We start from the raw sequence: 13,275 nt of genomic DNA, 5'->3' as shown, positions 1-13,275 counted from the left end.
CATGTGCTATATATATAAAAAAAAAAACTACTATCACAGCGGCATCCTCTGGAGAGAGGATGCGCTACGAACTAGTTGGGCTAATAACATGCAGGACCACATCGTTCAAAAATTTGACGACGGCTTTGGCATTAAAAAGCGGTTCTTCACCAAGAAACATAATGGGGTGAAGCGGGACATGATATTGGTACGCTTGTGGAAAATATTTCCTTCTTTCTGTTTCGGCTTCCCGGCACTCCACGAGGACATGGAGGACGGTCAGCCTTTCACCACATCTACCACAGGTTGGTGGTTCGTCACCAGTAAGCAAAAAATTGTGGGTGCCATATGTATGTCCTATTCTGAGACGACAGAATAGGACATCAGTTCGTCGTGTTTTCGTTATGGGAGGCCAGAAACCTAACTGTGGTTTAATGAAGTGAAGCTTATTATTTATTTCAGCATCCCACAAGCGTTGCCAGTGGCTTCGCAGTTTCTTTCGCAGGAAAGGCTTCAAATCTGTTGCAGGAACAGCAGTTGTAGGGTTAATAGCCTGAGATGTAACAGATGTGGCCATTTGATCTGCTCGAACATTACCCTCAATGCCTCTATGACCCGGCACCCAGCATATAATTATATGCCGGTTTGATATATACGCTCTGCATAGGATGGAATAGAGCTCAGTCAGTAAAGGATTTTTGTGTTTGCAGAGTGACATCAGGGCTTTCACGACGCTTAGGGAGTCTGTAAATATAATTGCTTTTTGAAGTTTTGATTTCCGTATATGGTTCACGGCCGACAATAGTGCATGGGCCTCAGCCGTAAAGATACTCGTTTCCGGGTGCAGTACACCGGACTCCGAGAAGGATGGGCCGATGGCTGCATATGACACGCCGGTATGTGACCTAGAAGCGTCTGTGTAAAACTCTGCGCATGAGTACTTGGATTGAAGCTCTAGGAAGTGCATTTTAATGTGTGCCTCTGGTGCGTTTTTCGTAACCTCTACAAATGATGTATCGCAATCTATGAGTTGCCACTGCCACGGTGGTAACAGTTTTGCTGGAGCCATAAGACAATGTTTAAGAACAGGAACACCCATTTCCTCACTGAGGTTCCTCACGCGCAAAGAGAAGGGCTTTCTCGCTGCCGGTCGATTATGGAAGAGTGTGGTAGCGGTCATGTCATTTATACTTGAATAAGAAGGATGTTCAGTGTTCGCGCGTCTGCTCAGAAAATACGTGAAACTGCTATATGAACGCTGCAGATGGAGTGACCACTGATTCGACTCTACATAGAGGCTCTGGATAGGACTTGTTCGGAAAGCACCGGTCGCGAGGCGGATTCCCAGATGGTGAACGGGGTCTAGTATTTTTAATGCACTTGGCGTTGCGGAATTATACACTATAGCTCCGTAATCGAGACGTGAGCGGACAAGACTTTTATAGAGGTTAAGCAGACACTTTCGATCACTACCCCAAGTCGTACGTGACAGAAGCTTTAAAAGGTTCATTGTCTTCAGGCATTTTGCCCTCAGATACTTAATATGAGGAATAAATGTAAGCTTGGAATCTAAAATAATGCCTAGAAACTTATGCTCGCTGCTCACAGAGAGCGCATCTCCTTTGATTTCTATACTGGGGACAGGCGTTATGCCTCTCTTGTTTGTAAAGAGTACGCAAGTGCTCTTCTGGGCGTTTACTTTAAAACCATTCTCATCTGCCCATTTGGACAATCTGTTTATTCCCAGCTGCGCTTGTCGTTCGCAGATGGCAATATTGCATGACTTAAAGGCTATCTGCACATCGTCGACATAAACAGAATAAAACATAGTGCGTGGGATGACTGTGTGCAGGGAACTCATTTTTACAATAAATAGTGTGCAACTAAGCACGCCCCCTTGTGGCACACCGGTCTCTTGGGTGAATAACTTCGAAAAAGCGTTACCCACTCTTACGCGGAATGTGCGATTAGATAGGTAACTTTCGATTGTATTTAACATGTTGCCACGGACACCCATCGCGGAAAGATCTCTGAGAATGCCGTAGCGCCATGTCGTGTCATAAGCTTTCTCTAGGTCGAGGAACACTGAAATACAGAACTGCTTATGTATAAAAGCGTCTCTAATATAAGACTCAATGCGAACAAGGTGGTCTGTTGTGGACATACCTTCCCTGAAACCACATTGGAAGGGGTCTAGTAATTTGTTATTTTCAAGGAAACAAATTAAGCGCCTGTTGATCATTTTTTCAAATAGTTTGCACAGACAGCTTGTTAGCGCTATTGGCCTGTAGCTGCTGGCTAGGGACGGGTCTTTGCCTTGTTTAAGCACGGGGATGACTGTGGCCTCCTTCCACGAGGGCGGGATATACCCAGCCGCCCACATGGCATTGAAAAGAGACAGGAGTGTTTTCAGCGCTTCAGCATGCAGGTGCTTAATCATTTCATACATGACACGATCGCCGCCTGGCGCCGAGTTGTTGCAGCAAGTAAGAGAAGCTTTAAGTTCAACTAGGCTGAATGGGCAGTTGTAATCTTCATTTTGTGAACATTTTCGATCAAGGGGCTTTCGCTCTGCGTGTTCTTTGAACCTGAGAAATGCTTGTGTGTAGTGGGACGCACTGGATACATGTTCGAAGTGTTCGCCCAGACAACCTGCCTGGTCTTCCAGGCTCTCACCTTGTGTACTGACTAACGGTAAAGGGTGTACCTCCCGGCATTTTAATTTATTTACTCGATTCCACACTTTTGTCTCATCCGTGTAAGAATTTATACTGGAGATGTACTTCTCCCAACTCTCCCTTTTAGCACGTCGACGTGTTCTTCTACCCTGGGACTTTATTTGTTTGAAACTAATCAAATTTTCAGCAGTTGGGGAGTCGCGAAGTCGTCCCCAAGCTTTGTTTTGATTTTTCCGTGCTTGTTTACATTCTTCATTCCACCACGGGATGCGACGTTTATTCGTAAGTCCGTTAGTTTGAAGGATGCATTTCGTGGCAGCGTCAATTATTAAGCCTGTTATATACGCCACAGCGTCTTCTATATTAAAGGAGGCAATATCATCCGTGCTTAAATATGTAAGTTCTCGGAAATGTTCCCAGTGAGCTGTCTCCACCTTCCATCGGGGAATGTGTGCCGAGCATCCATCTTGTTTTGTTAAGTTTAACATGATTGGGAAGTGGTCGCTCCCAAAAGGGTTTTTGATAACGGACCACTCCAGGTACGGGATTAGCGTACACGACACGATACTTAAATCTATGGAGGAGTATGTATTATGCGCCACGCTGTAGTACGTTGGCTCTTTCTTATTCAGTATACATGCTCGTGAGGAAAACAGAAAGTTTTCAATCAGGCGACCTCTCGCATCGCAACGAGAGTCTCCCCACAAGGTGTTATGTGCATTTAAATCTCCGACAACTATGTATGGAGCAGGAAGTTCATCTATGTAATTTTGAAATTCCGTTTTATTAAGTGAATAGCTGGGAGGGATGTATATTGAACTAATAGTGATTAGCTTGTCAAACAACACCCCTCGGACAGCAACTGCCTCTAGGGGCGTATGAAGTTTTAATTCCCGGCAGGCAACACCTCTGTCTACTATGATAGCCACACCACCGGATGACACAACAGTGTCATCGCGGTCTTTGCGAAAAATAGCGTATTGTGTGAGAAAATTTGTTTGTGTACATTTCAGGTGCGTTTCTTGAACACACAGCACCTTAGGGTTAAACCTGTGTAGGATGTCTTTAACGTCATCGAGGTTGTGAATGAGTCCTCTGACGTTCCACTGTATTATTTGTGTATTCATCGTGGGAATGTTTTTTGTGCTGTGTGTTTAAGAGAGCAGTTACTTCACAGAGCCCTTGTCGGGCCCTGTGATGCGGGCTTTTTCTTGTTTGGAGCGATCGCGAGATTCACGGCGCTCCTTAGGCGCTGATGGCGCCGTCTGGCTTGTTGTTGTGTCCATGGCCTCTTGCGAGGCGCTGGGCACGCGCTCTTGCGAGCGGTTTGTTTTACGTGCGGGCCCCGTCTCGATGGACGAGATCCCTGAGGCCACCAGCCCGGAGGTCGATGGCCCCTTGTTCTGAGGTGGCGGAGCAGCGCTAGCTGCAGCCGCTGAGGGGGCGGATGGCGTCGCTGGCAGCTCACCGCGTGTGAGCCGGACAGCCGCCGGAAACCGTTGTGTCGCTGCCCCCTGACGCGCCACATCGGCAAAGGTGTTCTTGGGCAGGTATGATACCCGCCTACGTGCCTCCTTGAATGATATGTTCTCCTTTACTTTGATTGATACTATTTCTTTTTCTCTTTTCCAGGTGGGGCACGACCGCGAGTATGCGGCGTGCTCCCCAGCACAGTTCACACAGTGGAGAGAGTTTTCACATGATTCAGCGAGATGTTCGTTCGCACTGCATTTTGCACAAGTCTGACGGCCTCGGCAGTTCTGTGAACTGTGGCCAAATCTTTGGCATTTGAAGCAACGGAGAGGGTTAGGGATGTACGGCCTTACTCGGATTTTAATGTAACCTGCCTCGATGGTTTCTGGCAGCACACTGGAACCGAATGTGAGTATTAGGTGCTTAGTGTCAATTTCTTTACCATCACGCCTCATTCTGATTCGTTTTACGTTGATCACATTTTGTTCTTTCCATTCTTCCAGAAGTTCAGACTCGCTCAGCTCCATGAGATCCTCATCGGAAATCACACCGCGGATGGTGTTCATGGTGCGGTGTGGGGTCACTGAAACTGGTATGTCCCCGAGAGACACTAGATTACAAAGTTTTTCATATTGCTTTTTGTCATGTAGTTCCAAGAGAAGGTCGCCACTCGCAAGTCTGGTTGCCTTATAGCCTCGGCCAATTGTCTGAGTTAGACTTTTGGAAACGAGGAAGGGCGAGATCATTCTCGTTGTCTTTCCTGGTTTTTCACAGTGTATTACCTGATACCGGGGGAAATTCTCAGTGTTGCGACCAAAAAATTTAAATATTTCTTCGGTGCGCCCTCGTTTCTGAGGGCGATCAGAGAGCTTGGGAAAGGAGCTATCCATGAAAAATTTTCAGTTTTCGGTAGTAACGCCAGCCGCCCACCGTGGAGCCCAACACGGGGACGCCACAGGTCTTATAAAAACAAGTCCTGCGGACGCCAGCTGTACGTCACCACTATAACCGAATATGAAATAACCTAGGTAGGCTACTCACACAGGGTTAACCCTCGCTGCCAAGAAGGTCGGAAGTAATATGGAAGAGAGTAGACGACAGAAAAGATGAAAAGGCGAGAGAGAAAGACGAAGATTGGAGAGAGAGACAGGAAAAGGCAACTACCGATTTCCCCCGGGTGGGTCAGTCCGGGGGTGCCGTCTACGTGAAGCCGAGGCCAAAGGGGTGTGTTGCCTCCGCCGAGGGGCCGTAAAGGTCCAAACACCCGGCATTGGCTCAACCCCCAGGATCCCCTTTTCCCCGGACACGGCTAAGCCGCGCACGGTTAGACGCGGGAGGTTCCAAACCTCGTGTGCTCGGGTACGTGGTGGCGCAACTCACCAAACGCCTGCTGACGCAGACGCCCCTGCGGGGATTTTCCAATGATGAGAGAGAGAGAAAGACAAGGGAGAAGCATGTAGTAGAGTTTCTAGAACTTTGAAAATGTGCCAGTACTCCTTTAAGTCACAGTAACAAGTGGAAAACTGTGGTGTGTAAATATTACTGGGACTAATTAGAAATACTACTCAATGGAAAAAAGAAAAAGAAGCAATAAAAAAAAGACTCAACCTAGCACAAGCAGCATAGCAAAAAGAGCATAAAACACAGAACGCACTACATCAGTATTTTCTGTGCTTAGTTTGTCTACATGTAAACAGAGCTCTACAAACCACAGTGACTAGAGAGCAGGTGCAACCTGCATACCCCATTCTTGTACGAGCACAAGCAGCTCACCTTGGGCTTTTTCGTCTCTGGGTGGAGACGTTGGTAGGCGGAACTGTCTGCGGAGTACTTGCTCCACGAGCGAGGCTTCTGGGCATCACCCAGGGCAGCGCAAATCTCCACCTGAACACCAAAATACACCGGAAAGGAAAGCAGTGAATGCATGTCACAATCAGAAAAATTGTGTGCAGCCAACTGACAGAAAAGGACACCCTCAACTGCAAAGCTCTATGCAAAAGTAATAAAACACGTAAATTTTTGCCACAGGTCAAAATGAAAGGTGAAGGAACTGATCCCCGATAACACAGGCATCAAGATTTTTGATAAGAAAGTGACTTGCCATGGGGGCTTAGCCCTTTCAGTGCCGTTTTTTTTTCTTCTCTCAGATGTCATAAAACGAACACAACAATTTATTTTCAGTTATTCAGAAGGTAAAAAATGACACGAATAATGGCAAATGCACTCTTAGTATGGTCGTCACATTTGTGATGTCGTGCATGCATCCGCCGACTGGGACGCCCATGAGCGGGAGTGACCAAGCTCTGCTAACGTCACCTGGTGGCATGCCTTTTTATACCGGTGTCACTATGATTAAATGGGGATTGCACAAGGGGTTCTTCAACTGTGCACTTGTCCTTCCTTCCATGTCGTCGGCCGCCGGCCTGCTGCACTATCCCCCCTTGTTCGCCACTGCCCGGGCTGCCGTCGACGACATAACAATTGGCGACGAGGTGAAAAAGGACTTCTACTGCTGCGGGCACTACTTCCGAACCTTACCACTGCTACAGTACTGATGCTTCGGAAGATGCTTCTGCGATGGACACCAGGGACGTTGCTGCTACTCAGGCGCATCCCTGTTTTACTACTGCTGCTGCGACGCGTCCAAGTTGCTGCCAATGCTGTCTATGAAGAGCCCCCTCCTATATACTACTGCAACGACTTACACTACGAACTTCAGACGCTACTACAAGAATGCATCTATACTTCCTGCGACCGCGTCTTCGGACTTAAAACTGCTCCGATGCTACCCGGGCGTTAACCCTACTTCGAACGCTGCTGCTGCGACGTGTCCACTGCATCCCCAGGTATGCCTCGTCTGCTGTGACGCTACTGCTGATATCTGGGTTTGTCCTTCCTACTATTGCTTCGGACCACGGACGCTGAACGCTACAGCGCATTTCATTGATACGGACTGGAACTTAGGCGCTGCCAAGTCATAGACTGCTAAGACTACTAAGGCTTAGGACACTGCATTCTTACCCGCGTTCCAGTGTACTCCTACTCAGACGCCGACCACGCTTTGTGGAATTCCACCGCCGCCTTTTTTTGCAGACGCCAGGTCCGCCCCCCCTACCGTGGGGACAGTGGCGTCGCACTTTTCAAATCTATGTGAAACTGGCCGAAGACACTACTCCTGATTTCAAGAAGAGGATTCTTCTTACCGCCCTAGGAGTTAAGGGCCTGCTTACATATTTCGAGCTCCAAGAGGCCCAGACACAGGCAAGGAATTCCAAACATTCATCGAACGATCAGCCCACGGATGTGTACGAGGAGACACTAAAGATGCTGGAGCGACACTTCGGAACGCGACACCAACGCTCGAGAGACACCTACAGTTCTCAGCATCTCATGTACTACATGAGCCCTTATGAGTGCCGTGCGTTCCAAGGAGATGCCGCCAGGTGCCCATTTGACTACAATTATTCCTCCGATACCGTCTCTTCCAACGCCGTCCCTTCAGAGTCTTACCCATACGAGGCCTACTCCAATGCCTACGCTTCCTAGCCCTACATCCATGAAGAATATTGTTTCGATGCCTGCTTCTCTGAAGAGTATTTCTTCTAATTCCCCTACCATGCTCTCTCGAGGGGGGAGCAGAGGCGACGCAGTTAAGTTCAGTGCTGGACTTGTTGGGTGACGGATCAACCGAGCCAAATGCGGCTCCTGTGGACTTAAACTGTGCTAGACTTCTACAAACACCATGCGGTCATGCACGACGCAGCCTTCTCGGACAACGGGTCCATGCACTCATAACTGGGGCTCCATGTTTTCGGATAAATCTGAAAAAATCTGATAAACACTCGCCGGTAAAATTTTTGCCAATTCGGATTTATCTGATTAACTCCGATTTTAACGGCCAATATGACCCTGTTCCGTTCTATATCGACAGTTATATTCTATGTTCTAAGCAGTCATTGATACATCGGCTGGTTTGGCCGATATAAACTTCACCTCACGCCAACAGTATCTTGTAGACCACACCCATTTAACAAAGGGCTTGTCGCGCATGGAGCGAGAGACGTATGACCGCTGAATGACTGTCGCAGACCTTCATGGATACTACGCTGCTGTCCCTGAAAAGTTGAGACAGACAGTTCGGAGGAACCTTTTCGATTTATTGTGGTTTATTGGCGCAATTGCGCCACATCTTTTTGGCCACAACCTTTTCGATGCACTCTAGTACACCAACATTGTTGAACCCCTATGGCTTTGGAGACTTCACACTGTCCAGTGGCCAGTGCTTTCTCGCTGCGCGCTGAGTCTTCTAGCGCAAACGTTGAAAGGGCATTTTCAAAGCTGAGAATCATCAATAGAAAGGAGCGTGCTTCCATCAGTGAGAGCAACCTCGTAAAGTATGATAGCGTCTATTACAACAAGCTTTAAGGTTATAATACGCACAAACGTAGGTGTTTTGAATTCAAGTATTTGTGCTTGTGTGTTTATGTGTTTGTGCGTTCAAACCTTCCAGACAACAAAAATACGTTTCGTGTGTTCTGATGTTTTCGTGTTCAGATATCATTTCATCTAAGATAATAATCATAAATTAAACTCCGAATTTCGGAGAATTAGGGATTTACAAGAAATAAAGTCTGATAAGCTCCGAATTTCTGCGAAAAAATAAACTCCGAAAACACCCTCCGAATTTCAAGTAAAATAAACTCCGAAAACACGGAGCCCTACTCATAACCCATGCTCCTGTCAAAGGACATCGGTCCACAATGTCCAAATTACTACGTGAACCACAGGGTTCTATTACTTGTTCATCCCTTCCAGTGTCGGCTAGAAGTCCCCGCACCAACGGGCCTGGGTGCTCCGACTTGCGAGTGCGTAAACCATCTACGGCTTGTGCAGAGGACTTGGATGGACGGGCAATAAGACGCCAGGAGGCTTGGGATCTGAGGGGTGGGACTGCCTAAAGTCAATTTGGAGCAATTTTTGGAGCAAGTAAAATTCCATTTTGGAACAGCTAGGAGCAGACAAAATTTTATTTTGGAGCAATTTGGAGCTTATAAAATTTCATTTTAAAGCAATTTGGAGCAGACCAATCTGAATTCATGTAATAATGGAATATGGCAGTGCACTTTGAAACCACGACAAAAAGCGGAATAAACCAACACGAAGCGCGTAGTAGAAGTGCACTTTGAGCGGCGGCACGGCGCATGCTTTCCTGTAAAGTCGAAAGCATCAGTGGCACTATGATCGAACTATATATTGCCACGCCAACGCTCATGCTGATAGCGGAAAATGTTCTCACATTATGCGGCCCAATCGACACAGTAACATAATTTCTGGGTCACCATATGGCAGTACAGACCCAGAGAGCCGCAGTCAACCCTGGGCTTGTATAATGTAAGACTATTCCAATCTGCTTATTTATTGCGATAGCAATTATATGGACACTCCAGGCGCATTTCCTCCGTCATTGCCGCCGTGATGTTCCGTATAATGTCCAGGTTCGATAACATCGTCGCCGCGAGCCGTATGCTGTATGTGCGAGTGAAAACTTGCGAGGGTGAGCCAACGACTGCGGTTCAATCTAACGTTCAATCTAATATATAAAGCGGGGCGAAAGCGCGCCGTCTTCCCTCGCGCGCGAGGCACCGAGGGGGGGGATCTGGTGCGTATGGCGCGGTCACACGGGCCCTATATCTTGGAAGGGATCTGCCATGGGGACAGAGTGCGAATGCTGCTAGCTTCATGCACGCTGTGTTTTTGCCGCTTAGTTCGCATTGAAGCGAGAGGCAGTTGCTACCGCGCTTCTTCACTCCGTTTTAACAGCAGGTCTCAGCGGTCATCGAGTAGAGATGTGTCCATGTTTGCTTGTGTGCGCGTGACACCACACTTGTTAATTTAGTTCGTAAGCGAATGTTTACAAGTTTATACAGCCGATAAAACTACTATTCCTACTTCGTATAGCGGTCTACTAATTTGCTATCGCAATCGATGCTTCGCCTTTCAGACGAAACTGACTTTTTATTCCAAATTCGCCATTAGCCTTTCATGATAGGCCAAAATGGCTCACACCTCGCCCACATGGGCATAAAAACAGATTGTAATAGTTTTACATTACAACAGCCCTGGGGACACAGACATCCTCCTGCTGAACCTGCTGCAGCGCGCGCCTCCCTATTTTCTAGTTTGCTCAAAGCGCCCTCAACCTACTTTTCCTTGTTTTGTGCCTCAGCTAGGGCGCGTCGCACCACCAGGCCCACTCAACCGTATTCTAGTTCACTGTAAACACAGCCATCCTGGCCAACCGATAGTAGCAACAACAGCCGGGAGTGGCCATGTGCGCGCGCCGGCCACTTCCCGGAAGCGCCGAAAAGTCCAGTGCTAAAGGCACGAACGTTACGGGGAACTGTGCGGGAGGCGCCGTCACACGGTGTGCGGAATGTGAAGGGCTGCACTCTTTTTCGGAGAACGAATCTGCTCGCTGTTCGGGGCCACCGCCGGAGCACACATGCGGAAGCCATTCTGGCGCAGCGTGGTGCAATTTCGGTCAATTTTCTGCGTTTGGCACAGGAATTTGCGTTTGTATCAAAACGGCGCAATTGGCACCTGGGATCTGTTTGGACACCACGTTACTTATAGTATCTTCGACTGGTCGCATCCATCCCCCGAAGCAGAGTTGTGCAGATCCGCCGTTCCCCAAACTCGGAGGTAGAGGACAAGCGCGCAAGGACGTGTGACTCGCTCTCGGAGGGGGAAATGGCAGATGCGAAACCACGTGGCTACTGCTAACGTCCAATGTTTCGCCTATCCAAAGCTAAACTGGCAGATGCGCCGGTGGAACGACCGTTCGTTCAGCCGCCAGCATGCGGTGGCCTAGGCTGCCTAGGCTACGGTGGACTTTCGCCACGAATGGTGACGCTGTGCTGTGATGACGTTGCTGGAAATGCTCTCATCTCGGCGACTGCTCCGACGACAGGGCGTGGAGCACCTCAGAGCGCTCGACGCGGGAGGAGAGCGAACGAAAAGAACCAGTCGAACATATCATTAACTTTATTGTGCCTTTTCTTGTGGTGTGCACTTTCTTTGCAGTGTGTAAATTGTTGCCGTGAGTCTTGTTGCATGCATCTACCATTTATACCCTTATGCATGTCCTTTTTCTTTCAAGGGGGGGATGATGGGATGTTGTGCATGCATCCGCCGACTGGCACGCCCCAGAGTGGGAGTGACCAAGCGCTGCTAGCGTCACCTGGTGGCATGCATATTTATACCGGTATCACCATGATTAAACGGGGATTGCACGAGGGGTTCTTCAACTGTGCACTTGTCCTTCCTTCCACGTCGTCGGCTGCCGGCCTACGGCGCTATCCCTTTTATTCTACGGCGGCGCTGCCGCCGCCCGGGCTGCCGTCGACGACATAACAACATTCTTACCTTCGTTTTGCATCTTCTACCTAGTTTTGTTCTGATGCACACGCTTCCGCGATAACGCCGAAAATTGTACATCAGAGTGAAAAAGTAGCTAGGACAGGAATATAAAGCTGCTCAAAACAGCAGCTTGACTGGATAGTAGGCAGAAGTAACATACCCATAACCTTCAAGTAATGTAGTCGTACCTAAACACAGTATTGAAAATCCGCACAGTGTTTACATATCTCAGCATACGCACCGCAGCATTTCCATTTATAGCATTTCATAAAACATACATATGCATATAAGAAAATCAACATAAGTCCTTGGGCACCTATGCATGCAGAAATGCCACAATCAGACAAAGAAATGGCACTAAAAAAGTTGAAATCTAAAAGAACAGTTCCCACATAGCGTAACAGCCCTCCGCACTGCGCCTTCACGATGCAGTTCATTCCACTCTAAAAATATTGCGAAGCAATAGGACAGAAACAGTGACGTCATAAAAACAGTGTATCACAGGCAAACGTGCCTACTAGGTTTTGTGTGTTGTCGAGTTAACTAGCACATATCACACGGTTGAGTGCGCACCTCCCGCTCTCTTTCGCAGTTTCACATTTCAACAGTTCGTCTTGTTATCTAGATATGTACGCGCCTGCCAACGCACCCTGAGTTCAGTATTAAGCACCAGACGTTGACGGTTCACATTTCTTGAATAAAACAACTGCGGGTTAGTTAGTTGACACCATCAGGTAACGATGTCACGAGATCGATCGTCAAAGAAGTCACCTGAAGCTTGGAAGTGTCCAGGTACGCATTGTTGAAGTACTCCTTGGCAGCAGCGGCCTGGGCCTCATCTTTGAATCCCACGAAGGCAAAACGTCGGAAGACACCTTCTTTCGTGAACTTGAGTTGCAGATCAGTCACCGTCCCTTTGGTAGAGAAGAACTCCCGAAGTCGGTCTTCTTTGATCTGCATGCGAAAGTAATTTCACGACGCGATCGATGAGTGTCACTGGAAGGAAAAACACGTCGGGCAGGAAGAGATTAAAGCAAGATCGCACCTTTTTGGGAAGGTTTTTCACGACAATTCGAGACATATCGCATGTGAAGTGACAGCGCTACTCAACCAAAACAAGACCGCATGCTTCAGCCACGCTCAAGAGCAGGGGGCTGACATATTGAAGGCCAGCAGATTATTGTTAAATTTCTAACATCTCAAAAATAAATTATAAATAACTTCAAATATATTATTAAAACAATATCGTAAAATATTTTAATCATTATTTGCTATTTACCTATTGAAAAATTAAAAGCACATGGTGTTTTTGCTGCGTTACTAATCCGACGGTCGACGAGCCATCCGTCTGCACATCGCTTGAGGGTGTGCTGTGTTCGCGGGATCGCCCCTGTGTAGCAAGTTTCGGAAGCGTTGAAAGCTGTCATCACTACGACGAGGGCGGCACAAACGCGGCGAATACACCGCACTTCTCCTGCGATGTGCCCGGCCGGCGGGTGGTCCACTGCAAGAGCTAGCGCTGCGACGTGATCTCAGCTGAGCCAGAGGTATGTTGTGTAGTACGACGCTCACGTTCGCTCCATCGGCTGTTACCATGTAAATATTGACCCGTGGCGGCGGCAGCAGCAGCTGCATCCGCGGCCCGTGTCTCCCTCTCGGCAAGCGAATATACGTTAAATTCACTCGTACGACGGTTTACCTGACCAAAGGGTATTTCCCGCCGCCG

General features: G+C 48.1%; 2 protein-coding genes across 3 annotated transcripts in view; one reads left to right on the top strand and one right to left on the bottom strand.

The window, feature by feature from the left end:
* Positions 1–12,729, bottom strand: part of LOC119445560 (probable RNA-binding protein 19) — a 183,450-nt gene extending 170,721 nt beyond the window's left edge. For both annotated transcript variants that reach the window (XR_007465952.1, XM_037709827.2), the window contains exons 1-3: positions 12,595–12,729; positions 12,321–12,503; positions 5,904–6,014 (exon numbers count right to left, since the gene is read on the bottom strand). Coding sequence is in view for 1 of the 2 variants with exons in the window: in XM_037709827.2 (XP_037565755.1) it covers positions 5,904–6,014; positions 12,321–12,503; positions 12,595–12,630 (330 nt within the window). In the remaining variant the exon portion in view is untranslated. The remainder of the gene's footprint in view (positions 1–5,903; positions 6,015–12,320; positions 12,504–12,594) is intronic.
* Positions 12,730–12,860: 131 nt separating this feature from the next.
* Positions 12,861–13,275, top strand: part of LOC119445559 (ubiquitin-protein ligase E3B) — a 98,995-nt gene continuing 98,580 nt past the window's right edge. Inside the window, exon 1 of the mRNA XM_049663403.1 lies at positions 12,861–13,096. The gene's annotated coding sequence lies outside the window, so the exon portion shown is untranslated. The remainder of the gene's footprint in view (positions 13,097–13,275) is intronic.

This window comes from Dermacentor silvarum, chromosome 3 (assembly GCF_013339745.2).
Source record: "Dermacentor silvarum isolate Dsil-2018 chromosome 3, BIME_Dsil_1.4, whole genome shotgun sequence".
Classification (NCBI taxonomy): Eukaryota; Metazoa; Arthropoda; class Arachnida; order Ixodida; family Ixodidae; genus Dermacentor; species Dermacentor silvarum.
Note: the sequence above shows the minus strand (reverse complement) of the source record. Positions and strands in the feature narration are given on the sequence as shown.